General features: G+C 45.9%; 1 protein-coding gene across 3 annotated transcripts in view; it reads left to right on the top strand.

The window, feature by feature from the left end:
- Positions 1 to 8,482: 8,482 nt before the first annotated feature.
- The window catches only part of LOC147097984 (disintegrin and metalloproteinase domain-containing protein 9-like), a 141,373-nt gene continuing 121,867 nt past the window's right edge, over positions 8,483 to 27,988 (top strand). For all 3 annotated transcript variants that reach the window (XM_085971177.1, XM_085971178.1, XM_085971179.1), the window contains exon 1: positions 8,483 to 8,840. In XM_085971177.1, coding sequence (XP_085827303.1) covers positions 8,759 to 8,840 — 82 coding nt within the window. In that variant the 5' untranslated portion in view covers positions 8,483 to 8,758. The remainder of the gene's footprint in view (positions 8,841 to 27,988) is intronic.

Below are 27,988 nucleotides of genomic sequence, written 5' to 3' on the forward strand. Positions count from 1 at the left end.
CACGACGGGGCCTTGGACAACATGGACCACTTTCCATACCTCGGGAGCCTACTGTCAACAAGGGCAGACGTCGATGATGAAGTTCTTTTGCAGAAGTAAGCTGTCTTAAGTTGCTGAACTGACAGTTGAGATAACGCTAAGAATGACATGTTGATTTCGCAGTAGTGTTAGAATGATTAACTGCGACTAGCTGTGTGACTTGGAGATAATTGCAACTAGTCGACCCACTGAACCACAAGAGGCCTAGAGGGGCAGAAAGCAGAACAATGAGTCAGGTGTCTTCCTCTTAGAAGAATGTACAATGTTGGTGAAACCCCACCTGGCATAAACACAATGTTATAGTTGCAGCAACAGCTTGCGGTGATAACGGTCATATGCTTTTCCGGTAATGAAGGCGGTATCTTGATGTCACGCGTTGGTAGGCGGCGTTAATGTAAGCTCTGCTTTATTTTATGTAACCAATCAGTAAATGTGCACCGGGGTGAAACCCAATCAAATTGCTAAGATGGATCATGCACGAGGCTAATCATGCATCTATATTTTATATAAAAGACTGCTTAAAACTTTGTATTAGCGGAGAGAAGCCTGGCTAGACCGACAGCAGGTTGTCTCCCCACCGGTGCAAATAAAGACTGCTTGAATCTTCGAATGCAGACCTGGTGTCGAGTGTTTATTTAATATACCCCACTTCAGCAGGATAGGCACACCAACGTCAGTGTTCTTGCTCAGGCCAACATCCCCAGCGTCGAAGCTTTGACCACGCTCGATCAGCTCCGATGGATGGGCCACATCGTCCGCATGCCCGATACGAGACTCCCAAAACAAGCGCTCTACTCGGAGCTCCGACACGGCAAGAATGCCCCAGGTGGGCAGAGAAAATGCTTCAAGGACACCCTCAAAGCCTCCTTGTAAAAGTGCAACATCCCCACCGACACCTGGGAATCCTTGGCCCAAGACCGCTCAAACTGGAGGAGAAGCATCCGAACACCTTGAGTCTCTTCGCCGGGAGCAAGCGGAAGCCAAGCACAAACAGTGGAAGGAGCGCACGTCAACTCAAGCACTTCACCCACCTGCCCCTTCAACCACCATCTGCCCCACCTGTGACAGAGACTGTAGGTCCCGCATTGGACTCATCAGTCACCTGAGAACTCATTTTTAGTGTGGAAGCAAGTCATCCTCGGTTCCGAGGGACTGCCTATGAAGGAGAAGACATAATTATGTCAAAGTTAGAATAAAACTCCATATAAGGAGAATTTAATTGGCTTATCCCTTATCAATAACTTTAGTTTTCCTTACTCTGTGAGCTCTTCTTCCATTGAGCCAACAGTATAACTCCCTTATCTTGTTTTCTTATCGATAGTTTCGCTCCTGATCCATATAATTGCTATACTACCAAGTGAAACCTTCAATTGTAAATCTGTTTCAGTATCATTCTTAGCAGTTGAAAAGGATAACATACGCCCTTTGAAGTATATGGTTAAGTACTGTTGCATGCGTTGTGTGCTTAATAAATTTATGACACATGATTTTCACTGGTTAAGAAACTGAGTGATTTGATAAGAACCGCTCCTCTAACAGACTCCTGTCCAGTGTAATTAGCATGGCTAGTTCTGTGGCAGGTGACTAGGTGGAGCTCCTCAATGTAGCTCTTCCTGCTGCAGAGGTCCATGGAGCCGCTTCCCAGTTAGCCATGCCATTCTGCAGTGGCAAATAATCAGTTGTCCCTTCTTTGATCTCTCCACACAGGCATACCTTGTTGTGAAGACAGGCCAGACAATGATTTCGAATACTGCATAGCTACTTGTTAATATTCAGAGCCTGCATTGTACAGAAAGATTGAGTCCACCGACACTCTGTGTGTCCCGTTGAAGAAATTCAGTGCCTATTTTGAATGCTCTTGAAAAAGAAAAACAAAGAAAGACTTGCATTTATATAGCACCTTTCACACCCTCAGCATTTTACAGCCAATGAAGTATTTTTGGAGTGTAGTCACTGTTGTAATGTAGGAAACACAGCAGCCAATTTGCGCACAGCAAGCTCCCACAAATGTGATAATGACCAAATCATTTGTTTTTGTGGTGTTGATTGAGGGATAAATATTAGCCGGGATAACTCCCCCTGCTCTTCTTCAAAATACTGTAGTGCCATGGGATCTTTTGCATCCACCTGAGAGAGCAGACAGGGCCTTGATTTAACGTCTCATCTGAAAGATGGAACCATCTGACAGTGCAGCACTCCTGCAGATTTTTTTTTTTTTTTTTGCATTCAAGTCTCTGGAGTGGGACTCTGAACCCACAACCTTCTGACTGAGGGGTGAGTGTGCTATTAACTGAGCCACAGCTGACTTGAAGAGGTTTGTTACCGATTAATTTAATTGGTCTTGCTCAAATACATCTATTCTCACTGAAATAGTAATTGCAACTGGTGCTTTGACACTGATCTTGGAGGCTTGTTTGTCACAATCCGTTTCGTACCACACCCATCTCCCAGGAGGAGGAAGCAAAAAGCGCAGGTGGCAAATTAATGAAGCCACCCAAAGACAGCGACACTAATGATCAGAACGGTAAGTAAGCAGAGCCTCCTTGTTCCTCTGCCCTACCTAAACCCCAGAGACCAAGAACAAATAAACTGCTTCAACCTACACTGCTCCAGTTGCATGTACAACCAAGGCAAGAAACCTTGATGTATATATTTACTCCTCCCACAGCACAAAGAAAGGAAGACTTGCATTTCTATAGCGCCTTTCACAACCACCAGACGGCCCAAAGCACTTTACAGCCGATGAAGCACTTTTTGAAGTGTAGTCACTGTTGTAATGTGGGAAACGCAGCAGCCAATTTGCGCACAGCAAGCTCCCACAAACAGCAATGTGATGATGACCAGATTATCTGTTTCAGTGATGTTGATCAATACTGGCCAGGATACTGGGGATAACTCCCCTACTCTTCTTCGAAATAGTGATATGGGATCTTTTACATCCACCTGAGAGAGCAGATGGGGCCTCGGTTTAACGTCTCATCTGAAAAACGGCACCTCTGACAGTGCAGCACTCCGCTGGAGTGTTAGCCTAGACTTTTGTGCTCAAGTCTCTGGAGTGGGACTTGAACCCACGACCTTCTGAGTCAGAGGCAAGGGTGCTGCCCACTGAGCCAATGTTGATACATATATGAATGTAAGCAGTTGAAAATTTAATTTTAAAAGTATTAAGTAGTAGATTACAGCACTAAAGAAAATCCTGGGAGATTTTTCTGAAGCTATTTAATTAGTGAATTACTCTTAAATATAAACGGTTTCCTTTGAAGTTATGCAAACTTAGACACAGAGTCCAAGACGCAAAAAGCTGATGTAGGACAGTCGGCCATTGTTTTGAGCTATTGTTGATCTAATCCTATTAAATTATTCAGCGACATGACAAGGGTTTATATGGGAAAGATATAACAGCTGTTTCAATAATCCAGTCCTCAATGACTAGCACTGACACTATTAAGAAAGCCTTCCGTACTGTTTTAATTAAAACCCAGTGATATTAAATGTCATCTGTATTTTTCATAGTCAAATTCTGAAGCTGACTTTGATAACATCCAAAGGTTTCTGCATCCCTCTTGCAGTATTAATTTTAAATGTAATCAATAACATAATGAAAGAAATTGGATTGAATGTAAATATAAACAGAAAATGGAAATGAAAAACACACACAGACATTTGTAGTACTGTATTTTGAACACAGATTTGCACTGATCCTTGAAAAGGAGATTGCACAATATTAAATCTTTTGGAATAAAAATAGCAATGCTGGAAATACACAACAGGCCAGTCAACAGCTGAACGAGGTAACAGCGGTGAGCATTTCTAGTTGAGATTCTTTCTCAGGACCAGAGAGAGAAGACAGGCACACACCACTATAAGGCTGTCCAAAACACTGAGGTGGGGGGAGACAGCAACAGGCAAAAGCTGCTTTTCAAATATGACAAGTATTAGTCCACTGGCTGGAGTCATACCTAACATGAAGGAAGATGGTTGTGGTGGTTGAAGGTCAATCATCACAGCCCCAGGACATCACTGCAGGATTTCCTCAGGGTAGTGTCCTAGGCACAACCATCTTCAGCTGCTTCATTGATGACCTTCCCTCCATCATAAGATCAAAGATGGGGATGTTTGCCGATGACTGCACAGTGTTCAGCGCCATTCGCAACTCCTCAGATAATGAAGCAGTCCATGCCCGCAACAAGACCTGGGCGACATTCAGGCTTGGGCTGACCTTCTTCTTAGGCAGTCCCTCGGAACCGAGGATGACTTGCTTCCACATTAAAAATGAGTTCTCAGGTGACTGATGAGTCCAATGCGGGACCTACAGTCTCTGTCACAGATGGGGCAGACGGTGGTTGAAGGGGCGGGTGGGTGGGGTGCTTGGGTTGACGTGCGCTCCTTGCGCTGCTTGTGCTTGGCTTCTGCTTGCTCCCGGCGAAGAGACTCGAGGTGTTCGGCGCCTTCCCGGATGCTTCTCCTCCACTTTGTGCGGTCTTGGGCCAGGGATTCCCAGGTGTCAGTGGGGATGTTGCACTTTTTCAAGGAGGCTTTGAGGGTGTCCTTGAAGCATTTCCTCTGCCCACTTGGGGCTCTCTTGCCATGTCAGAGCTCCGAGTAGAGCGCTTGTTTTAGGAGTCTCGTATTGGGCATGCGGACGATGTGACCCGTCCATCGGAGCTGATCGAGCGTGGTCAAAGCTTCAATGCTGGGGCTGATAAGTGGCAGGTAACATTCGCGCCACACAAGTGCCAGGCAATGACTATCTCCAACAAGCGAGAGTCTAACCACCACCCCTTGACATTCAACGGAATTACCATAGCTGAATCCCCCACTATCAACATCCTGGGGGGGTCACCATTGACCAGAAACTTAACTGGACCAGCCACATAAATACTGTGGCAACAAGAACAGGTCAGAGGCTGGGAATTCTGCGGTGAGTGTCTCACCTCCTGACTCCCCAAAGTCTTTCCACCATCTACAAGGCACAAGTCAGGAGTGTGATGGAATACTCTCCACTTGCCTGGATGAGTGCAGCACCAACAACACTCAAGAAGCTCGGCACCATCCAGGGCAAAGCAGCCCGCTTGATTGGCACCCCATCCACCACCTTAAACATTCACTCCCTCCACCACCGGCGTACCGTGGCTGCAGTATGTACCATTTACAAGATGCACTGCAGCAACTTGCCAAGGCTTCTTCGGCAGCACCTCCCAAACCCGCGACCTCTTCCACCTAGAAGGACAAGGGCAGCAGATGCATGGGAACACCACCACCTCCAAGTTCCCCTCCAAGTCACACACCATCCTGACTTGGAAGTATATCGGCCGTTCCTTCATCGTCGCTGGGTCAAAATCCTGGAACTCCCTCCCTAACAGCACTGTGGGAGCACCTTCACCACAGGGACTGCTGCGGTTAAAGAAGGTGGTTCACCACCACCTTCTCAAGGGCAATTTGGGATGGGCAATAAATGCTGGCCTTGCCAGCGATGCCCACATCCCATGACTGTCAAGCCCTCCATGGTTAAATAACACTGACATTTACCATTAAGGTGCATATCTGTGAGATGGCCCATTAGTGAGGTAACAAAGTGCTACTTTCACCCATTGAGCCATGCATCAATAAGAGTCAGCACTCTCAGAAGAGGGGAGAAAAACTGAAAAAACTAAAGTACAAATTTGGAATGATGGTCCCCTAAGAATTGAAGAATAGCATTCCAGTGGCTGACCTTTCACCTTGCACCCTTTGTAAACTTGAACTCATCCAGAATTCTGCTGCTCCATATCCTAACTCGCGCCAAGTCCCGTTCACCCATCCTCCTGTACTCATTGACCCACATTGGCACACAGTCCGGCAAGCCCTCGATTTTAAAATTCTCATCCTTGTTTTCAAATCCTTCCACGGCCTCGCTCCTCCCTATCTCTGTAACCTCCTCCAGCCCTCCGAGATCTCTGCACTCCTCCAATTCTGGCCTCTTGTGCATCCCTGATTTTCTTCACTCCATCGTTGGCAGCCGTGCCTTCAGCTGCCGAGGCCCTAAGCTCTGGAATTCCCTCCCCAAACCTCTCCGCCTCTCTCTCCTCCTTAAAGACGCTCCTTAAAACCTACCTCTTTGACCAAGTCATCTGTCCTAAAATCTCCTTATGTGGTCCGGTGTCAAATTTTGTCTGATTAGGCTCCTTGGGGCGTTTTACTATGTTAAATCATGGAATCAAAGAATGATACAGCACAGGAGGAGGCCATTCAGCCCATCCTGCTTGTGCCAGCTCTTTGGTAGCGTTCTCCAATTAGTTCCGCTCCCCCTGCTCTTTCCTCATATCCCTGTAAATCATTCCCTTCAAGGGTTTCTCCAATTCTCTTTTGAAAGTTACTATTGAATCTGCTTCCACCGCCCTTTCAGGCAGTGCATTCCAGATCACAACAACTCGCTGTGTAAAAAAAAGGTTTCCTCCTGTCGCCTCTGGTTCTTTTGCCAATCACCTTAAATCTGTGTCCTCTGGTTACCGACCCTTCTGCCACTGGAAACAGTTTCTCCTTATTTACTCGATCGAAAATGCTCATGATTTTCAACACCTCTATCAGGTCTCCTCCTAACCTTCTCTGCTCTAAGTAGAACAACCCCAGTTTCTCTAATACAAAAGCAAAATACTGCGGATATTGGAAATCTGAAATAAAAACAGAAAATGCTGGAAGCACTCAGCAGGTCAGGCAGCATCTGTGGAGAGAGAAACAGGGGTAACTTTTCAGGTTGATGGAAACCTTAACTCTGTTTCTCTCTCCACAGGTGCTGCCTGACCTGCTGAGTGTTTCCAGCATTCTCTGTTTTTATCCCGAGTTTCTCCAGCCTCTCCACATAATTAAAGCCCCTGGTACCATGCTAGTAAATCTCTCTGCACTATTAGGTACTATATAAATGCAGGTTCTTGTATAAGCAGACATGGCAGTAAATTCCCACACATCACAGTGTCAGCTGTGACTCAGCACTCTCACCTCAGCATCAGAAGGTTGTGTGTTTGTAGTCCCACTCCAGGGACTTGAGCACAAAAATCTAGGCTGACACTCCCAGTGCTGAGGGAGTGCTGCACTGTCGGAGGTGCCATCTTTCGGATGAGACGTTAAACCGAGGCCCCGTCTGCTCTCTCGGGTGGATGTAAAAGATCCCGCAGCACTATTTCGAAGAAGAGCAGGGGAGTTATCCTCGGTGTCCTGACCAATATTTATTCCTCAATCAACATAACAAAAACAGATTCGCTGGTCATTATCGCAGTGCTGTTTGTGGGAGCTTGCTGTGTGCAAATTGGCTGCTGCGTTTCCTACATTATAACAGTGACTACACTTCAAAAGTAATTTACTGGTTGTAAAGTGCTTTGGGACGTCCTGAGGTCGTGAGAGACGCTATAGAAATGCAAGTCTTTCTTTCAAAGCATTTCATAGACCACAAATTATTTTTGAAGTGTGGCCATCATGGTTATGTGGGCAAACATGGCCGCCAATTTGCATACAGCAAGGTGTCCCAATTAACAACCAGTTAATCTGTTTTGGTGGTGTTGGTAAAGGGATAAACGTCACCCAGGACACTGGGAGAACTCCCTGCACTTGTTTAAAAAAAGTGCCAGTTGAACAGATAGATAGTTCCTCAGTTTAACGTCTCATCTGAAAGACGGTACCTCCAACTGTGCAGTCACTCCTCAACCCTGTGCTGAAGCCTCAATCTAGATATTATCTCAATAGCAAAATACTGTGGATGCTGGAAATCTGAAATAACAACAGAAAATGCTGGAAATACTCAGCAGGCCAGGCAGCATCCGTGGAGAGAGAGAAAAACAGAGTTCGCATTTCAGGTCTGTGACCCTTCATCAGATACCTGATCAAACACGAGAAGGGAAAGCGAAAGCAATGAAGATGAACAAGGTTGAAGAGACAAACGGAAATCCCGTGGGAGGGAGGAGCAGGACTTCTTCAAGGTGGGCATTCCTGGAAGAGAGGTGGCAGTGAACCAAACACTAACACAATAGCAAAATACTGCGAATGCTGGAAATCTGAAATAACAACAGAAGATGCTGGACTGACTCAGCAGGACAGGCAGCATCCCTGGAGAGAGAAACAGAGTTAACGTTTCAGGTCTGGGGACCCTTCATCAGAACTGGAAAAGGCTAACAGATTTTGGGTCCCAGACCTGAAACGTTAACTCTGTTTCTCTCTCTCCAGTGATGCTGCCTGGCATTTGCTGAGTGCTTCCGGCATTGCCTCTAGCTATTTACAGTGACCACACTGCAAAACAAAAAGTACTTCATTGGCAGCAATAGCGCTTTGGGACGTCCGGTGGTCGCTGGAGAAGCGCTGTGGAAGTGCGAGTCCTTTCTGTTGTGACAGGACAGATTTCAGTGCATTGCACAAAGGTGCTGAGCAAGGGGGGGGGGGGGGGGGGGGTGCGCGCATGCGTCGCTGCAGCCTCTGGCTCATGAATGGGCGAGAAACGGAACCGCACCAGGAAGGACAGCCCTGGCAAACAGCGATCGTGTGTGTGTGTGTGTGCAGATTGCAGGGTACAGTGGTGGATTGACCCGATTGCACCCGGAATCTGCACTCCCCCTTACCTCCCTTTCCTTTGAAGCGAAGTTTTAAAGGGCAAGATGCATCGCTCCCTGCGCTCTTAAAGCAGAGGCAACGCCTGGCTTGCTCCTGCTGGGAAATCACTGGCTTGGGGGCTGGACGGGCAGAAGGCGAGAAGAACATGGCTCGAACTTTAAGGAAATACTCCGCTGTCTTGTTATCCACTTTCAGCGCACTCCTGTGCCTGGTAATAGCAAAGATCGGTGAGTTACTGGGGGTAACAGCAAATAGCACTGGCCTCTCCAGAACCTCCAGGGTTTCTCTTAAGGCACTCATTGCCCAAGTGTTTTTTTTTAATTGGACGGTAAATCTAATTATTGTCTAATTATTTGAAGTTCTCGCTGACATTTTGAAGCAATGTTTTAAGTGGCGATTACTATAAGCTGGAGTGGATCAGCTCTTGTGGAGTGGGCGAAAGCATTTGTATTTTCCTGGTACTTTTTGAAGTTGTGCCAGATTTCAGACTGACCTTAATCTTCTCTGGCCGGGCCGATAGACGCAGAGCTGGTGTGGGGGCTGGTGCTGGGGGAATGCCCCATGCCAAGGTGAAAGGGTGCAAATAGTTGGTTTGCCCAGTGGAAGGTCCCTGCCCACAGGGCACCTTTCGGTGGCCGGGGCTGGCAGTCTGCGGGTCTGTAGGCAGGCGGTTGTGGCATCGCAGCAGATGGTTGCTGTGGGCAGAAGATGCCAGGAGGAGATCAGTTAGTACCTCTTCTTCTTAGGCAGTCCCTCGGAACCGAGGATGACTTGCTTCCACATTAAAAATGAGTTCTCAGCTGACTGATGAGTCCAATGCGGGACCTACAGTCTCTGTCACAGGAGGGGCAGACGGTGGTTGAAGGGGCGGCTGGGTGGGGTGCTTGGGTTGACGTGTGCTCCTTGCGCTGCCTGCGCTTGGCTTCCGTTTGCTCCCGGCGAAGAGACTAGAGGTGTTCGGCGCCTTCCCGGATGCTTCTCCTCCACTTTATGCATTCTTGGGCCAGGGATTCCCAGGTGTCGCTGGGGATGTTACACTTTTTCAAGGAGGCTTTGATGGTGTCATTGAAGCGTTTCCTCTGCCCACCTGGGGCTCTCTTGTGGTGTCGGAGTTCCGAGTAGAGCGCTTGTTTTGGGAGTCTTGTATTGGGCATGCGGACAATGTGACCCGTCCATCGGAATTGATTGAGCGTGGTCAAAGCTTCAATGCTGGGGATGTTGGCCTGAGCGAGAACACTGACGTTGGTGCGCCTATCCTGCCAATGGATTTGCAGGATCTTGCGGAGGCAGCATTGGTGGTACCTCTCCAGTGCTTTGAGGTACCTGCTGTACATGGTCCATGTCTCTGAGGCATACAGCAGGGCGGGTATCACTGCTGCTCTGTAGACCATGAGCTTAGTGCCGGGTTTGAGGTCCTGTTCTTCAAACACTCTCTTCCTCAGGCGACCGAAGGCTGCACTGGCACACTGAAGGCGGTGTTGGACTTCGTCGTCGATGTCTGCCCTTGTTGATAGTAGGCTCCTGAGGTATGGAAAGTGGTCCACGTTCCAAGAGGAAGAAAACCCACCTTTCTGTATTCTACATTATTAATAGTTTTATTTTCACCTCACAGATCTGGTATCAGTTTCCCTTATTAACTCGACTCCCCCCCCCCCCCCCCCCCGCCTTGTGGGATTCGTTCTGTGAATTCTAGACAGGTCCGACTCATTAGAGCAAGTCCCATTAGCAGAAATGACGGGTTAGGGTTAAGGCTAGCCTCCGTCATTCATGGACAGGTCCCACCTTGGCCACTGGTGGAATAACATTGACCCTGTGGGTAAATCTCATCTCCGAGAAGCTGATCCCATCCTCATGAAAAGAAAAACTTGCATTTATTTATATAGCGCCTTTCACGACCACCGGACATCTCAAAGCGCTTTACAGCCAATTAAGTACTTTTGAAGTGTAGTCACTGTTGTAATGTGGGAAATGCGGCAGCCAATTTGCGCACAGCAAGCTCCCATAAACAGCAATGTGATAATGACCAGATAATCTGTTTTTGTTATGTTGGTTGAGGGATAAGTAGTGACCAGGACACTGAGGATGACTCCCCCTGCTCTTCTTCGAAATAGTGCCATGGGATCTTTTACATCCACCTGAGAGAGCAGACGGGGCCTCAGTTTAATGTCTCATCTGAAAGACGGCACCTCTGACAGTGCAGCACTCCCTCAGCACTGCACTGGGAGTGTTAGCCTAGCTTTATGTGCTCAAGTCTCTGGAGTGGGACTTGAACCCACAGCCTTGTGACTCAGAGGCAAGAGTGCTGCCCACTGAGCCACAACTGCCTGAATAAGAAAATGGTAGCTGGATAGACAAGGGGAGGGGGAGGAAGCTGGATTTGAAATGGGATTTAAAAAATCATTTGCATCTGAGGATGACTGTGGGTGAAGCTATTTAAGGCAGAAGTTGAGATCCGTTTGTTTTGATCAAAGTCAGCTTTTGTCTAATTCTACGGAGACCAAATCGTGTCAACTGCTGTTCATTAACTCCCGAGAAAGCTCTCTGATTCTGAAGACACTGTAGGCCTTGACTTGCATTTGATTTTGAAAAAGGCAGTTGCTATTTCCAGTGTCCTGACTGTAGTTTATGGGTGTGATTACCATCGCGAGTAATTCATTGTGCAACTGTGCATGAAAGAACTTGTGTTTTTTAATAAAAAAAGAACAGAAAATATATGTGTCCCTTGACTGCAGTGGAACTGAATATCAGGCGCTGGGTATAACGGGGGCGGGGGGCGATCCGATACCGCCCGCTTTGTGCCACCGCCTGAGACAGATTTCCAGGCCATGATGTTGAATTGCAAGCATTGTGAAAGGAAGTCACAGACTCTGCTTAAACCTGAGTTGTTTTTGGGAAGTTTTTTTTTAAATACAGGCAAGTGTAGCTCTACCCAAAGATTAAGCGAAGCAGTTTGTCCGTCCAAATGCAACAATTAGTGGAAGAAGTCAGTTTTTTTTTAAAAGAGTGAAATGCTTGCCAGGGAAATTCTGTGTTTTAAAGTAACCCTGCAGGTGAACGCTGGTTACCACAGTGACCACACTTCCAAAAGTACTTCATTGGCTGTAAAGCGCTTTGAGACGTCCTGAGGTCATGAAAGGCGCTATAGAAATGCAAGTAGTCGTGGCATAGTGGTTAGCACTGTTGCCTCACAGCGCCAGGGACCCGGGTTCGAATCCGGCCTCGGGTGACTGTCTGTGTGGAGTTTGCACATTCTCCCCGTGTTTGCGTGGGTTTCCTCCGGGTGCTCCGGTTTCCTCCCACAGTCCAAAGATGTGCGGGTTAGGATGATTGGCTATGATAAAATTGACCCTTAGTGTTAGGGGGATTAAATACGTGGGGTTACAGGGATAGGGTGGGATATGTGTTGGTGCAGGGGTTACGGGGATCGGGTGGGATATGTGTCGGTGCAGGCTCGATGGGCCGAAATGGCCTCTATCTGCACTGTGGGGTTTCTGTGATTTGATTTTAGTCACTGTTGTAATGTAGGAAACGCGGCAGCCAATTTGCACACAGCAAGGTCCCACAAACAGCAATGTGATAATGACCAGATAATCTGTTTTTTGTGATGTTGATTGAGGGATAAATATTGGCCAAATGTTGCTGAGCAATTTGATTCATTTTTTTTTTGGATAAGGCTGAACTAATTGAGCGGGGCCGTTCTGTCGGCTTCCATATCTGACAGTCAGAGGAAGATAGGGACGGGAGTAAACTATTCAGCCCCTCAGTGCCAGCCCTGGCTCAGTGGGCAGCACTCTCGCCTTTAAGTCAGAAGGTTGTGGGTTCAGAGTCCCACGCTCAAAGACTTGAGCACAAAAATCTGACACTCCCAGTGCAGTGCTGAGGGAGTGCTGCACTGTCAGAGGTGCCGGCTTTCGGATGAGATGCTAAACCGAAGCCCCGTCTGCTCTCTCAGCTGGACGTAAAAGATCCCGCGACACTATTTTGAAGAAGAGCAGGGGAGTTGTCCCCGGTGTCCTGCCCAATGTTTATCCCTCAATCAACATCACTAAAACAGATTATCTGGTCATTATCACATTGCTGTTTGTGGGAGCTTGCTGTGCGCAAATTGGCTGCTGCATTTCCTACATTATAACAGTGTCTACACTTCAAAAGTACTTCATTGGCTGTAAAGAAGAGCAGGGGGAGTTATCCCCGGTGGCGTTGCCAATAGTTATCCCTCAACCAACATAACAAAAACAGATTTTTTGATCATTATCACATTGCTGCTTCACGTCCTGAGGTCGTGAAAGACGCTGTAGAAATGCAAGTAGTCACTGTTATAATGTAGGAAACGCGGCAGCCAGTTTGCGCACAGCAAGCAGCAACGTGATAATGACCAAAAAATCTGTTTTTGTTATGTTGGTTGAGGGATAAATATTGGCAACGCCACTGGGGATAACTCCCCCTGCTCTTCTTCGAAATAGTACCATGGGATCTTTTACATCCACCTGAGAGAGCAGACATTTAATGTCGCATCCAAAAGACGGCAATACCGACAGTGTCAGCCTTGATTTTTATGCTCCCGCCTCAAACCCACAACCTTCATGACTTAAAGGCAAGGTGCGCTACCCACTGAGCCACAGCAGGGCTAGACAGACTAGATGCAGGAAGGATGTTCCCGATGGTGGGGGAGTCCAGAACCAGGGGTCACAGTCTAAGGATAAGGGGTAAGCCATTTAGGACAGAGATGAGGAGGAATTTCTTCACCCAGAGAGTGGTGAACCTGTGGAATTCTCTACCACAGAAGGCAGTAGAGGCCAATTCAGGGGAGAAATAGGGACAGGGTACTGAATTTGGATGATCAGCCATGATCGCATTGAATGGTGGAGCAGGCTTGAGGGGCCGAATGGCCTACTCCTGCTCCTATCTTCTATGTTTCTATGTTTCTATGCAAAGCAACGCATGCAGAACTCTGTTAGTTTATTTTAATTATATTTGTTAAAAATGAAAGCCAAAAAAAGTAATTGGCATCGACTTATTATGCAAATGATGTATTTTGGGATCCTGGTGGACTGTGTGTTGGAGACACGGCCCACAATCTTCATGTCAGTACTACCAGCACACAGACTGAATCAACTCTGATTATTTTCTTTGACTCTGTATTCCTGATTTTTTTTTGGTGGGGGTTGGGGGGTGCAGCAATGGCATTGTACATTGAGGAGTAATGCACTGTGGAGTAGTAGCAAGGTATCCTATGTGATAATTTGTAATACTCATCTTTGGAAATGCAGCTTGACGTGTAAGGTGGAGAATGTTTCATGCCAAAATTAATTCTCACTTGGAGAAGCTCACTTGGGGAAACATGGGTTAATACAGCATAACCAGTACGGATTTGTTAAAGGTATATCGTGTCTGACTAACATAGAAACATAGAAGATAGAAGCAGGAGTAGGCCATTCGGCCCCTCGAGCCTGTTCCGCCATTTAATGAGATCATGGCTGATCATCCAAATTCAGTACCCTGTCCCTGCCTTCTCCCCATATCCCTTAACCCGATTGAGTTCTTTGATGAAGTAACAGAGTGGGTTGATGCAGTAGATGTTGTATATGGGGGGCAAAATTGGGTCGCGCCCCCTTTGGGGCACTAACTTCACTGGTAGCGCCCCAAGAGGGAGGTGGGGGCTGATGTAAAAAGACTACTGAGCCCTTGGTTTGGGCATAAAACAAGGCTTTAATCAACTGTTTCAAAACCATGAGATTCTAGTTACATCACTAGCTCCTGGTTACAAAAACGTCCTGAGCAAGCTGGGCCCACACCTGAGTATTTATACTCCTTGGACGGCGCCACCAGCTGGCCGCCCAGTGTAACTTCATGAGTCATTTCTTCATGAATGATAAGATTCATGACAGAGGGGGGCTACTGGAAGGGCCCTGCCTTCCTCTTGGGGCGCTACGAGTGAATATCGCAGCGCTACGTGCCGCAGCGCCATGTGCGTCGGCACATCGCGCCGCAGTACTGCAGGCCTTAGGGCGCTAACAGGAGGCGCAAATCAACTGAATTTTTCCCCCGTGGACTTTCAAAAGGCATTTGTTAAAGTACCACATAACAAACTTATTTGGAAAACAGCAGCACATGGTATTAAAGGGGGGGGGGAGTGGTAACTTGGCTATGTATTTTGGCTAAGGGATAGGAGGCAGAAATTAGAGGTGAATGGATGTTTTTCTGACTGGAGGGAAGTATGCAGTGGGGTCGCCCAGGAGTCTGTACCAGGACCATTGCTTTCTCGTATATAAAGGACCTGGACTTGGGTAGAGGAAGTACAATTTCAAAGTTTGGGGATGATACAAAACTTGGCAACGTAGTGAGCAGGATAGTAACAGACCTCAGGAGGCCGTAGACAGCCTGGTGAAATGGGCAGACACATGGCAGATGCAATTTAATGTGGATAAGTGTGAAATGATGCACTTTGGGAGAAACAACATGGCAGTATAATCCAAATGTGCTATTTTGAGGGGGGTGCAAGAACAGAGTGACCTGGGGGTGCATATTCACAAATCTTTGACAATGGCAAGTTGATCAGGCAGTTAAGAAAGCGTACGGGGCACTTGGCTTTGCAAATAAGGGCATTGAATACAAAAACAGGGACATTACGCGAAACCTTTACAAATCTCTGGTTAGGCCTCAGCTGGAGTATTGTGTACAATTCTGGGCGCCACACTTTAGGAAGGATGTCAAGGCCTTGGATAGGGTGCAGAGGAGGTTTACCAGGACGATACCAGGGACGAGGGAGTTCAGTTATATGGAGAGATTGGAGAATTGTTCTCCTTGGTGCAGAGAAGGTTAAGGGGAGACCTAATCGAGGTTTTCAAAATTATGAGCAAGTAGGAATAAATTGCTTCCTCTGGCAAGTGGTAGGTAATCAGAGGTCATAGATATAAAATAATTGACAAAAGAACGAGAGGGGAAATTAGGAGAATTGTTTTCGCACAGAGGTCTGGAACGCACTACCTGAAAGGGTGGTCGAATCAGATTCCATAGGAACTTTCATAAGGCAATTGGACATGTGCTTGAGGAGGACTAACTTGCAGGGCAATGGGGAAAATGCTGGAGTGTGTGACTAAATTGGACAGTTCTTTCAAAGAGCCGGCACAGGCACGACGGGCCGAATGGCTGTAGGATTCGATGATTCTATGACCTGACTGCTTATTCTAATGTTGCGACGCACTTGAGGCCAGATTTTTGGAACCACAGAAACAGAAACCTCACAGTACAGATAGAGGCCATTTCGGCCCATCGAGCCTGCACCAACACATATCCCTCCCAATCCCCATAACCCCTACACCAACACATATCCCACCCTATCCCCGTAACCCCACGTATTTAATCCCCCTAACACTAAGGGTCAATTTTTTTTTATCATAGCCAATCAACCTAACCTGCACATCTTTGGACTGTGGGAGGAAACCAGAGCACCCGGAGGAAACCCACGCAAACACGGGGAGAATGTGCAAACTCCACACAGACAGTCACCCGCGGCCGGATTCGAACCCGGGTCCCTGGCGCTGTGAGGCAACAGTGCTAACCACTATGCCACTATGCCTCTTGAACACTATGAAGGAAATTAAGTTCCTTTTGTTTGCTTTTAGTGGTGAAATCGTAAATAAGAACATAAGAAATAAGAGCAGGAGTAGGCCATTCGGCCCCTCGAGCCTGCTCCGCCATTTAATGAGATCATGGCTGATCATCGACCTCAACTCCACTTTCCCGCCCGATCCCCATATCCCGTGATTCCCCTAGAGTCCAAAAATCTATCTCAGCCTTGAATATACGCAAAGACTCAGCATCCACAGCCCTCTGGGGCAGAGAATTCCAAAAATTCACAACCCTCTGAGTGAAGAAATTCCTCCTCATCTCAGTCTTAAATGGCCGACCCCTTATCCTGAGACTATACCCCCTAGTTCTAGACTCTCCAGCCAGGGGAAACAACCCCTCAGCATCAAATGTGATTATGAAGAATGTAGTTATGATTTTGATAAATTCACAGATCCCACACTCCCGTTAATGAAAGGTAGCATGGGTTGGTGATGCGCTATCAATTACTCATAAAAGACTGAGAGTTAAGAGAGTAACTAAAGGCTTTTATTAACAAAAGAATGAAGGTCTGCCTCGAGTGGTCGACCGGTCCAGAAATACAAAGGGCTGGGGAGCAGTCACCTTTATACTAGGACTTGTGGGAGGAGTCAGCCGAGGCATGTCCAGGCATGTACACAGTGGAATACAAACAGTGGTTTACCACAGTTGGCGAATCAGTGCCACAGTACTGTAGCCCTGTCTCCTGACTCCTCATTAGTAATGGGGATCGGTGAATTTACCCTACAGTGAATAGCAGAAGCTTCCTCCATAGTTTTGTGCCCTTCCTCTTCCCTAATCACCTCAAATCAGTACATTTTCAGACACTGCAACGGTTCTTCGCACGGATACCTAAAGCATTTTAGTCAGCACATTGACGGAAACTGCCTTGCCCACATTTCTTTCCACTTCCAAATTGGTTTATTGTCTGACTGAGTTGCACTTTAGTGTTATTGCAGAAGTTATCAGTGCTTCCCGTTTCACACTAAGCTTTACACACAATTCCACTCCTACTTTTATCTTTATATTTTCTCTCCGCATGTTCCTTGCCTGTGCCCATTTGTCTGTCTGGGAATACTTTCTGCAGCATTACATCAAGGCAGTTCTCGACATGTATTTTGCCCCCCTGTCATCTAACAGGCAGCTGCATAAAACTGGTACTTGGCATCTGCTTTGTGGACTTACTGCTTCAAAATCCACATGTCCTGTTTCTGCTGTGAGTGTTGAAATCTGGATTGTGATCTCCACAGTCATGGGATTTCTTGTGAAGGAAGCATATTTATGGTTGGAATACTTACACAGCGAGTCCCTCATCTGCCGTAGTGCAGCGCAATGTGTGGCAGGGAATGTGAGGGTGAGTCGTTCCAGTCCAGCCTCGTGCATCTCCTGATGAGAGTCAGTTTGGGTGTTGTCATCCAGTTTAGGATTTGCAAAAGGTCTAACGAACCTGACGTAAGAAAACTACGAGGCACTTGGTCTAAGCGTTAAACAAAGCTTTAATCAACTGTTTTACAACATGGAGGTCTAGTTGTGTCCTTCACTAGTTCCTGTTAAAAATGTCCTGCGCAAGTTGGGCCCGTACCCGAGTATTTATACTCTCCCTGGACAGCGCCACCCGTAGGCCGCTCAGTATTATTTCATAAGTTTTTCTTTCATGAATGACTGATTCATGTCAGAATCTAATTTAATTTTTTGACGAAGTAACTAAAGTAGCAAACAGGGGAATGTCTATGGATGTAGATTATATGGACTTCCAGAAGGCTTTCAATGAGGTTCCACATAAGAGACTGTTAGCTAAAATTAAAGCTCGTGGAATTGAAGGCCAACTATTGACCTGGTTAGGAGATTGGTTAGGTGGTAGAAGACAGAGAGTAGGGATAATGGTGTTGAACTTGAATTGGAAGGAAGTGACAAGGATCTGTGCTGGGGCCTCAACTATTCACTGTATTCATTAATGGCTTAGATAACACAATAGAGAGCCATACATCCAAGTTTGCCGATAATACAAAGGTTGGTGGCATAATAAGTAGTGTAGACAGGAGCGTAAAACTACAAAGGGACATTGACAGATTAAGTGAGTGGACAAAACAGTGGCAGTTAGATTTCAACGCAGGTAAGTATGAGGTCATCCATTTTGGACCAAAAAAGGACAGATCGGAGTATTGTTTAAATGGTGAAAAGCTAAAAACATGTACGGGGTCCATGTACACAGATCACTAAAATGTAGTAGCCAGGTACAAAAAGTAATTAAAAAGGCTAATGGAATATTTGCCTTTATAACTAGAGAGCTAGAATATAAGGGGAGGAAGTTTTACTACAGCTATAGAAAGCCCTGGTTAGACCACACCTGGAGTATTGTGTACAGTTCTGGGCACCGACCCTTAGAAAGGAAATAACTGGCCTTGGATGGAGTGCAGTGCAGATTCACCAGAATGTTACCAGTGCCCCAAGGGTTAGATTATGAGGAGAGATTACATAAACTAGGCTTGTATTCCCTGGAATATAGAAGGTTATGGGTTGATTTGATTGAGGTTTTTAGGATTTTGAAAGGAATGGATAGGGTAGATAGAGAGAATTTTTTGGCGCTGGTGGGGAAGTCTAGGACAACATAAGAACATAAAAAATAGGAGCAGGAGTCGGCCATTCGGCCCCTCGAGCCTGCTTCGCCATTCAATAAGATCATGGCTGACCTTCTACCTCATCTCCACTTTCCTGAACTATCCCCATATCCCTTGATTCCCTTAATATCCAAAAATCTATCGATCTCTGTCTTGAATATACTCAACGACTGAGCCTCCACAGCCCTCTGGGGTAAAGAATTCCAAAGATTCACCACCCTCTGAGTGAAGAAATTTCTCCTCATCTCAGTCCTAAATGGCCGACCCCTTATTCTGAGACTGTGACCCCTGATTCTAGACTCCCCAGCCAGGGGAAACATCCTCCCTGCATCTACCCTGTCAAGCCCTAAGAATTTTGTATGTTTCAATGAGATCACCTCTCATTCTTCTAAACTCTAGAGAATATAGGCCGAGTCTACTCAATCTCTCCTCATAGGACAATCCCCCCATCCCAGGAAACAGTCTGGTGAACCTTCGTTGCACTCCCTCTATGGCAAGTATATCCTTCCTTAGGTAAGGAGACCAAAACTGTACACAATACTCCGGGTGTGGTTTCACCAGGGCCCTATATAATTGCAGTAAGACGTCTTTACTCTTATACTCAAATCCTCTGGTAATAAAGGCCAACATACCATTTGCTTTCCTAATTGCTTGCTGTACCTGCATGTTTACTTTCAGTGATTTGTGTACAAGGACACCCAGGTCCCACTGAACACCAACATTTCCCAATTTCTCACCATTTAAAAAATATTCTGCTTTTCTGTTTTTCCTACCAAAGTGGATAACTTCACATTTCTCCACATTTTAATGTATTTGCCATGTTCTTGCCCACGCACTTAGCCTGTCTATATCCCCTTGAAGCCTCTTTGCATCCTCCTCACAACTTACATTCCCACTCAGTTTTGTATCATTAGCAAACTTGATATAATGGCCCAGAAATTCGGGTCGGGGGCTTCCCGCGGGTGTAAGCCCCCGACCTGCACTTACCTTGCGTGCCGGCAGTTGAGCTGTAGGGCCCCATAGAATTCCGATCCGGGGCCTGGTCCAGCTGCCGGCGCGCAGTGCTTGTGTATCCCAGGGGTGCAGTTAGTTCGATGCGTCCCCTGGGATCACGTGGGCCATGGGCAGCCAATCGGAGCAGGGAATGCTCCATTCATAAGTATTGACAGGAAGACCTGTCAAGACTTATAAATACTACGGCCCCAAAATAGCAGTAAACCTTCAAATAAATTTTTTAAAAATCACACTTTTTAAATGAACTATAAATTACATTAAATAACTATTTTAAAGAATAATTTAAATTTTTGAATTTTTTTTTATATTCTAACGGGGCTAAAAATAAACTTACCTTGCTTTAAAGTATTTAAAAATAATAAACCTGTGGAAAAAATGTTTTAATTTTAATTAATTGACCACTTACCTTGTAAAAAGCAGGCCTTACGCCTGCTTTTTATATTTCGAAATCCTGCAGGCTTACCCTCGCGTGAAAACCTGTAAAGAAAAACGAAGTTTGATGCGCACGCGCAGCCTCCCCTGCGCACACGTTCGACCTCTGAACCCCTGCTTTCAGAGGAACGGAAGTGCCGGTTTCCCGCGCATGCGCAGTGCATGCAGAAAACCGGCACTTCCATTGGGCCTACGGGTGAGTACCCTGTGCGTACTCACCCGTGGAGACCCGAATTTCTGGGCCATTACATTTGGTCCCCTCATCCAAATCATTGATGTGGATTGTGAATAGCTGGGGCCCAAGCACTGATCCTTGTGGTACCCCACTAGTTACAGCCTGCCAACCCGAAAATGACCCGTTTATTCCTAATCTCTGTTTTCTGTCTGTTAACCAATTCTCAATCCATGCTGGTATATTACCCCCAATTCCATGAGCCCTAATTTTGTTTAATAACCTCTTGTGTGGCACCTTATCGAATGCCTTCTGAAAATCCAAATACATCATATCCACTGGTTCCCCCTTATCTATCCTGCTAGTTACAACCTCAAAAAACTCTATAACAGATTTGTCAAACACGATTTCCCTTTCATAAATCCGTGTTGACTCTGCCCAATCCTGTTATTATTTTCTAAGTGCCCTGTTACCATGTCCTTAATAATAGATTCTAGCATTTTCCCCACAACTGATGTCAGGCTAACTGGTCTGTAGTTCCCCATTTTCTCTCTCCCTCCTTTCTTAAGTAGTGGGGTTACATTTGCTACCTTCCAATCTGTGGGAACCGTTCTAGAATCTATGGAATTTTGGAAAATGACAATCCACTATTTCTATAGCCACCTCTTTCAAACCCCTAGGATGCGGGCCATCAGGTCCAAGGGATTTATCAGCTTTCAGTCCCATTAATTTCTCCAGTACTATTTTTTTATTAATACTAATTTCTTCAAACTTTGTCTGCCGGTTTTCTTAAAGGGACATGAACCATTTATTTTTGACAGATGATTTGACAGTGTTTGACAGCATTGAGGTGCTGTCAAACACTGACAATCACTGTACAAAGGTGAGCCCTTGCACCCAGGCTCTCCAATGACTCTCTCCTTAGGATGAAACAGATGGTAGGTGAAGGTATAGAAGCAATCTGTCACTTCTCCCAATAAGGTGAGGCCACACAAACACTTCAAAGCTTGTCACCTACAGAAAAATCTAAACACATTAAAAATGACTTTCCCAACATTTCCTTACTTCTGATACTCACCAGTGTCCCATTGTAACCTTCACACCACTTCTGCAGCTGTCAACTATACACAAACATTACAACAGACCCACAGCATGCCTCACTTACCCTAACGGGGTTCCCCGGCGTCCAGAAGCCCGCAGCAGAAGTCTCAAAATGGGAAAAAGCCTCTTAAATGCCTGTTAACTTCCTGTTAACAGGCAGTTAAGTGGCTATAATCCTCTTCCTGCTGCTAGGAGTCGGGTCCCTGTGCAAATCGGGTACCCGACTCCCAGGAAGATTGGTTGGAGGCGGGTTGGGACCGGGTTTGGGACCCGCTCCCATTCTTTTTGATTTTCCCAGCAGTCCCACCTCCAGACCCCCCTCCTCAGGGCTGGTAAAATCCAGCCCAATGTATTTGTTTAATTTCTCTGCCATTTCCTTCTTCCCCATTATAATTGCTCCTGTCTCAGCCTGTAAGGGACCCACATTTACTTTTGCTAATCTTTTCCTTTTTACATAACTATAGAAGCTTTTACAGTCTGTTTTTATGTCTCTTGCTAGTTTACTCTCTCATTCTATTTTCCCTTTCTTTATCAATTTATTGGTCCTCCTTTGCTGAATTCTAAAATCCTCCCAACCCTCAGGCTTACTGCTCTTTTGGCAACATTATAAGCCTCTTCCTTTGATCTAATACTATTTTTAACTTCTTTTTTTAGCCACGGTTGGACCACTTTTCCTGTGGTGGGTTTTGTGCCTTAAAGGAATGTATGTTTGTTGTAAATTATGTATTAATTCTTTAAATGCTAGCCATTGCTTGTCTACCATCATATCTTTTAATGTAGTTTCCCAATCTACCTTAGCCAACTCGCCCCTCATACCTATGTAGTTTTCTTTTTTTAGATTTAAAACCCTAGTTTCGGATTTAACTAAATCACTTTCAAACTCAATATAAAATTCTATCATATTATGGTAACTCTTCCTTAATGGCCCCTTTACTACAAGGTTATTAATTAATCCTTTCTTGTTGCACAATACTAGATCTTAAATAGCCTGTTCCCTAGCTAGTTCCTCAACATACTGATCCAATGAGACATATCCTTAAAATCAGAACCAGGCCATTCAGGAGAGAAGTTAGAAGTATGGAACTATCTCCCACAAAAAGCAGTAGATGCTAGCTCAATTAATAATTTCAATTCTGAGATTGATAGATTTTTGTTAGACAAGGGTATAAAAGGATATGACGCCAAGGCGGGTGGATGGAGTTAAGATACGGATCAGTCCTGATCTCATTGAACGGCGGAACAGGCTTGAAGGGCTGAATGGCCTCCTTCTGTTCCTACGTTACAGTGCATTCACACTCCAGAAGGTTAGCATTGAAACTATTTCATAGTGATGCTGAACTGATTCTGAAATAGAATGAGATCCCTTTCTCCTGACAGTAGAATCAGACTGTGGGTGCAAAGGAAAAATGCTTCACATTGATGCTGTCATTGTAGTGTAAATGCACCCTTACATTCCACATGTGCAAAGCCTTGCAAGAAAAGTACAAGCGAATTTTGCAGGGCTATCATTGCAGAATTCAAAGAAGCCTACTCGAAAATTGTACTATGAGGTTTGGTAGGTCTTTCCTATTCCCATCTCTGGGAAACGGTATACGATGTAGAGAAAGAGCCAGAGAAAGGAAAAATGCATTAAAGTACACCTGACCCGTGGATACATTTTCGTTTATCGGAAGCAAAACCATTGTTCTCTTCAATTCTTGCGTGTTTCTTCGTCTCCTATCTTTGATCAGTGTGATGGTGCTCCACTATTGGGTGTGGCACACTTGTGGGACAAACATGAAAGAACAGGATTGAGACTGGATCCACAGTTCAAGACCCCTCCTCTCTCCAATTGTCCAGCACACGAGAGCATCTACAAAACCTACCAAGATAAACATTCTGGTTGTCCAGCCCAGTCAACTGTTAATGTTTGGACAAATGACTCATGGCCTCCCTCTTAGGCTTATGTGAAAGTGTTGATAGTATGAAGCAAACCTGTAAACTTACTTGGTAGGGGTGTTATTCCTTTGAGGAGTAATGGAACACCTGTCCATTAATACTGGAATCTGGTATGAGTCACCACTGTCTCTGTAGTCCTAGTTGAAGATCATCTCTAAATCACCAGTGGAGGCAGTTGTGACTAAAAATAATACAAAGCCTATCAGCCAAGTCTAAATTTAAATTCAGACCACTATGGGTCGCAGAGCTCAGCGTGAGTGAGAAATTTGTTCCCAGTATATCCACAAGCAATTTCAACATCATCCTGTTTTGAGGGTCTCTTTGCTGATTTAAGGTTTAATTTCTCCATCTCCCCTGTCTGCGTGTGACGCACAATATTCTGGCGATTGAGACTGTGTGCGCCACCTGGTCGAAGGCCTCTGGCGGAGCTGCCCGTGAGTGGATGAGTTTCTGAGTGAGTGCAGCCCAGGCGAACTTGCCTTCTGGCTGTCTCTCTCTCCCTGTGGGGAGCCACCAGGTTTTCCGCAGGCATCTCCTGACATCATAGCCGTGATCTGAATGATGTCGGAAAGTGCCAGCACGTCCCCCCAAGTCCTGCTGCTACATCCTTCTGTCCTTGGAATTTCAATACAGCTTTTTACATCAGAATTTGTTAGACTTGTGATATCTGATCTAGGAATTGCCTTAATTTGTGGCACAGGGAGAATGATGCCTAGAAGGAAACTGTTAATGAGATCCCCTGACGGAACAGCTAATTAATCCAGTGTCCTCCAGCCTCAGATTTACTCCTTGGTCGGTGCTGAGTTAGCTGGCCTCAGCTGGGCAGGGGTGGGGGCCATCGTGTTGGTTTCAGTGCCCCTGGGTTAGGAGTTGACATATATTTGAGCTACCGGGGAGTCACGGGTTATGGGGGGGGGTGCGGGAAAGTGGAGTTGAGGCCAAGATCAGATCAGCCATGACCTTATTGAATGGCGGGGCAGGCTCAAGGGGCCGAATGGCCTGCTCCTGCTCCTATTTCTTATGTTCTTATCAGCCAGGGCTCCCGTACCTGATCGCTATCCAGCAACCCCTACTGGAAGTCCACATGAGCGGACCTTAGGTAACGACAGGATTGAGCTTAGCTGTGCTCAATGTTCCCTGTAATTTTTTTTTGGCCCCTTCAAAATACCGCACATGCGCGGTTTTTACATTGAAAAGCCGGCTGCACGGGTTCCCTGGAGCGCTGCCGGCCGTGCAGCTTACGGGGAACGTTGGCTGTGAACGTTGGTTGCTGGATAGCGATCAGGAATGGCTGATAAAAACATAAGAAATAGGAGCAGGAGCAGGCCATTCGGCCCCTCGAGCCTGCTCCACCATTCAATAAGATCATGGCTGATCTGATCCTAACCTCAAATCTACTATCACTCTCCATCCCACCCGAACCCATGTGATCTCCCGGGAGAGGCGAAAAACCAGATTAAAAAACCCAATGGCCAATTTGGGAGAAAAAATCTGGGAAATTCCTCTCCGACCCATCTAGGCGATCGAAACTCGTCCAGGAGATCACTCTGTCCCTATATTTTCTACAGTACTTACCTTCTGTAAAAGGTGATCTCCACCCCAGCCAGGAACAGGAATAGAACCATCTCCTGAAATCTAACACAGAATTAGAACACCAGAAGTACACTGCTGTTTGTGGGAGCTTGCTGTGCATAAATTGGCTGCCGCGTTTCCTACATTACAAGAGTGACTGCACTTCAAAAAGTACTTCACTGGCTGTAAAGCGCTTTGGGACGTCCTGAGGTTGTGAAAGTTGTAAATGCAAGTCTTTTATTAAGGCTCACACATGAGTCGTAATGAGTTGGATGAGGTACCCACCATTTAAGAGCTTCTTCACTCCTCATTCCTCACCCACCTGTTGCTGTAGTGCCCTGCGCACAGGGAGCCTGTTAAAATGATTCAGATTGACTCTGCTGAAACCGGGTTGTGCCGTGTTCCTTTTTCTGATGGATCATGTGATGCATGGACCTTAGTTGACGGACCAGCTGCTTGACTCATACCCTGCGTTCTACTTCATGATTGCAGTTACACGACTGGGTAGAGGCCAGGTTGCCAATGCATCTTTGAGGCCACAATTGCCAGGGGGGAGATGAGAGAACAGGAAAGTGATGGGCGAATGAGGGGGAATGAATGAGTTAGTTTATTTGTTCATTGCAAATTGGACGGGGATACTTAACAAGAATTTGGCAACAGTGTTTCCCAAAGAGAAGGATATTAGTGAGCGGTAAATCCTGAATTGGTTAAAAGTGAGATGAAAGAAAGATAAAGCCAGATAAGAAATACTATAAATAACAAAAAAGTATTAGAGAAGTTAGTTACGCTAAAGGAGGATAAAGGGCTGGAGGAACCTGACTGGATACATCCGGGATCTATTTTTAAAAAAAATTATTAGTTTATGGGATGCGGGCGTTGCTGGCAAGGCCAGCATTTATTGCCCATCCCTAATTGCCCTCGAGAAGGTGGAAGTGAGCCGCCTTCTTGAACTGCTGCAGTCCGTGTGGTGAAGGTGCTCCCACAGTGCTGTTAGGGAGGGAGTTCCAGGATTTTGACCCAGCGACGATGAAGGAACGGCCGATATACTTCCAAGTCAGGATGGTGTGTGACTTGGAGGGGAACTTGGAGGTGGTGGTGTTCCCGTGTGCCTGCATGGATTTGAATATGGATTTGTGCTGGAGGTCTGGAAGTGGCCAGTGTAATATCCATTTTCAAAATGGAGACTGCTACCATGGGTAATTACAGCACAGGTCAGTTACTTCAGCATCTGTGGTAGGGAATACATTGGAATCTTTAATTAAAGATGAAATTACTAAATATCTAAATGAAGAGAAAACAATTAGAAATAGTCAACACAGACTTCAGAAAGAAAGATCATTCCTGATAAACTGACAAGAGTTCTTTGTGGTGGTGCCAGATATAGTGGTTGGGGGTAATGCAGTAGATGTGGTTTACATGGACTTTCAGAAAGCCTATTAGAAAGTACCACATTGCATAAGGTTATGGAATTGGGCGAGCAAATTAGATTAATAACTGGTTAGAAGGGAGGAAAGGGTGAGTAGACGTTTCAGTTAGTTTCGCAGTGATTGGAAAGAAAGACTTGAAAAACTTACATTTATATAGCACCTTTCACAACCTCAGGATGTCCCAAAGTGATTTACAGTCAATGAAGTACTTTTAAAGTGTAGTCACTGTTGTAATGTAGGAAATGCAGAAGCCAATTTGCACACAGCAAGCTCCCACAAACAGCAATGTGATGAGGACCATTTTAGTGATGTTGATTGAGGGACAAATATTGGCCAGAATACCGGGGATAACTCCCCTGCTCTTCTTCGAATATAATGCCGTGGGATCTTTTATGTCCACCCGACAGGGTACACAGGGCCTCGGTTTAACATCTCATCAGAAAGATGGCACCTCCGACAGAGCAGCACTCCCTCAGCACTGCACTGGAGTGTCAGCCTAGATTTTTGTGGGACCTGAACCCACAACTGTCTGACTCAGAGGCGAGAGTGCTACCGAGTGAGCCACGGCTCAGTTGGATATAGGACTAGAGGGAGTAGTGTCAAAATTTGCAGAAAATACTGAAATACGAGGCGTTGTAAATACTTCTGAGGACCAAAGGAAGCTTCAAGGCCACATCAATAAGATGCTGGAATGGGCAAAAAAGTGGCAGGTGGAATGTCAGCAAGTGCAAGATGGAACATTTTGGTGGGGAAAAAGAGTCATAATTTTAATGAGGGAAGTTTGGGTGCTGTGGAGAAACAGAGGATTTGGGGGTTCAGGTTGGTGAGATATTAAAAACAGCACCTTCGGCAGCACCTCCCAAATCCGCAGCCTCTGCTACCTAGAAGGACAAGGGCGGCAAGCACATGGGAACACCACCACCTCCAGGTTCCCCTCCAAGTCACACACCATCCTGACTTGGAAATATACTGCTGTTTCTTCATCGTCGCTGGGTCAAAATCCTGGAACTCCCTCCCTAACAGCACTGTGGGAGCACCTTCACCACACGGACTGCAGCGGTTCAAGAAGGCGGCTCACCACCACCTTCTCAAGGGCAGTTAGGGATGGGCAATAAATGCTAACCTTGCCAGCAACGCCCACATCCCATGAACGAATGTAAAAAATCGTGGATAAGGCCTTAAAAAAAAATTGGCAGAATACTGGGTTTTATGGAATGAGGTATACAATATAATAGTCAAGATGTAATGGTGTCTCTACATAAAGTAAGATGACAGCATGCAACTTTGGGATGTACACTATAGGAAGGATGTTGAGGCAATAGAGAGGGGACAACACAGATTCACTAGAATGCTGCCTGGTATGAGGAAAAAGAAATAAGACTTGAAAAACTGGGGCTGTTTTTGTCAGAATACAAGGTGATTTAACAGGAATAGAGAGAACCAGGCTATTTCCAGTGATTGAGGACATAGATAGAAGATTATATGTACGAAAT

This window comes from Somniosus microcephalus, chromosome 30 (assembly GCF_052327205.1).
Source record: "Somniosus microcephalus isolate GS21.2 chromosome 30, FLI_Smic_1.0, whole genome shotgun sequence".
Classification (NCBI taxonomy): domain Eukaryota; kingdom Metazoa; phylum Chordata; class Chondrichthyes; order Squaliformes; family Somniosidae; genus Somniosus; species Somniosus microcephalus.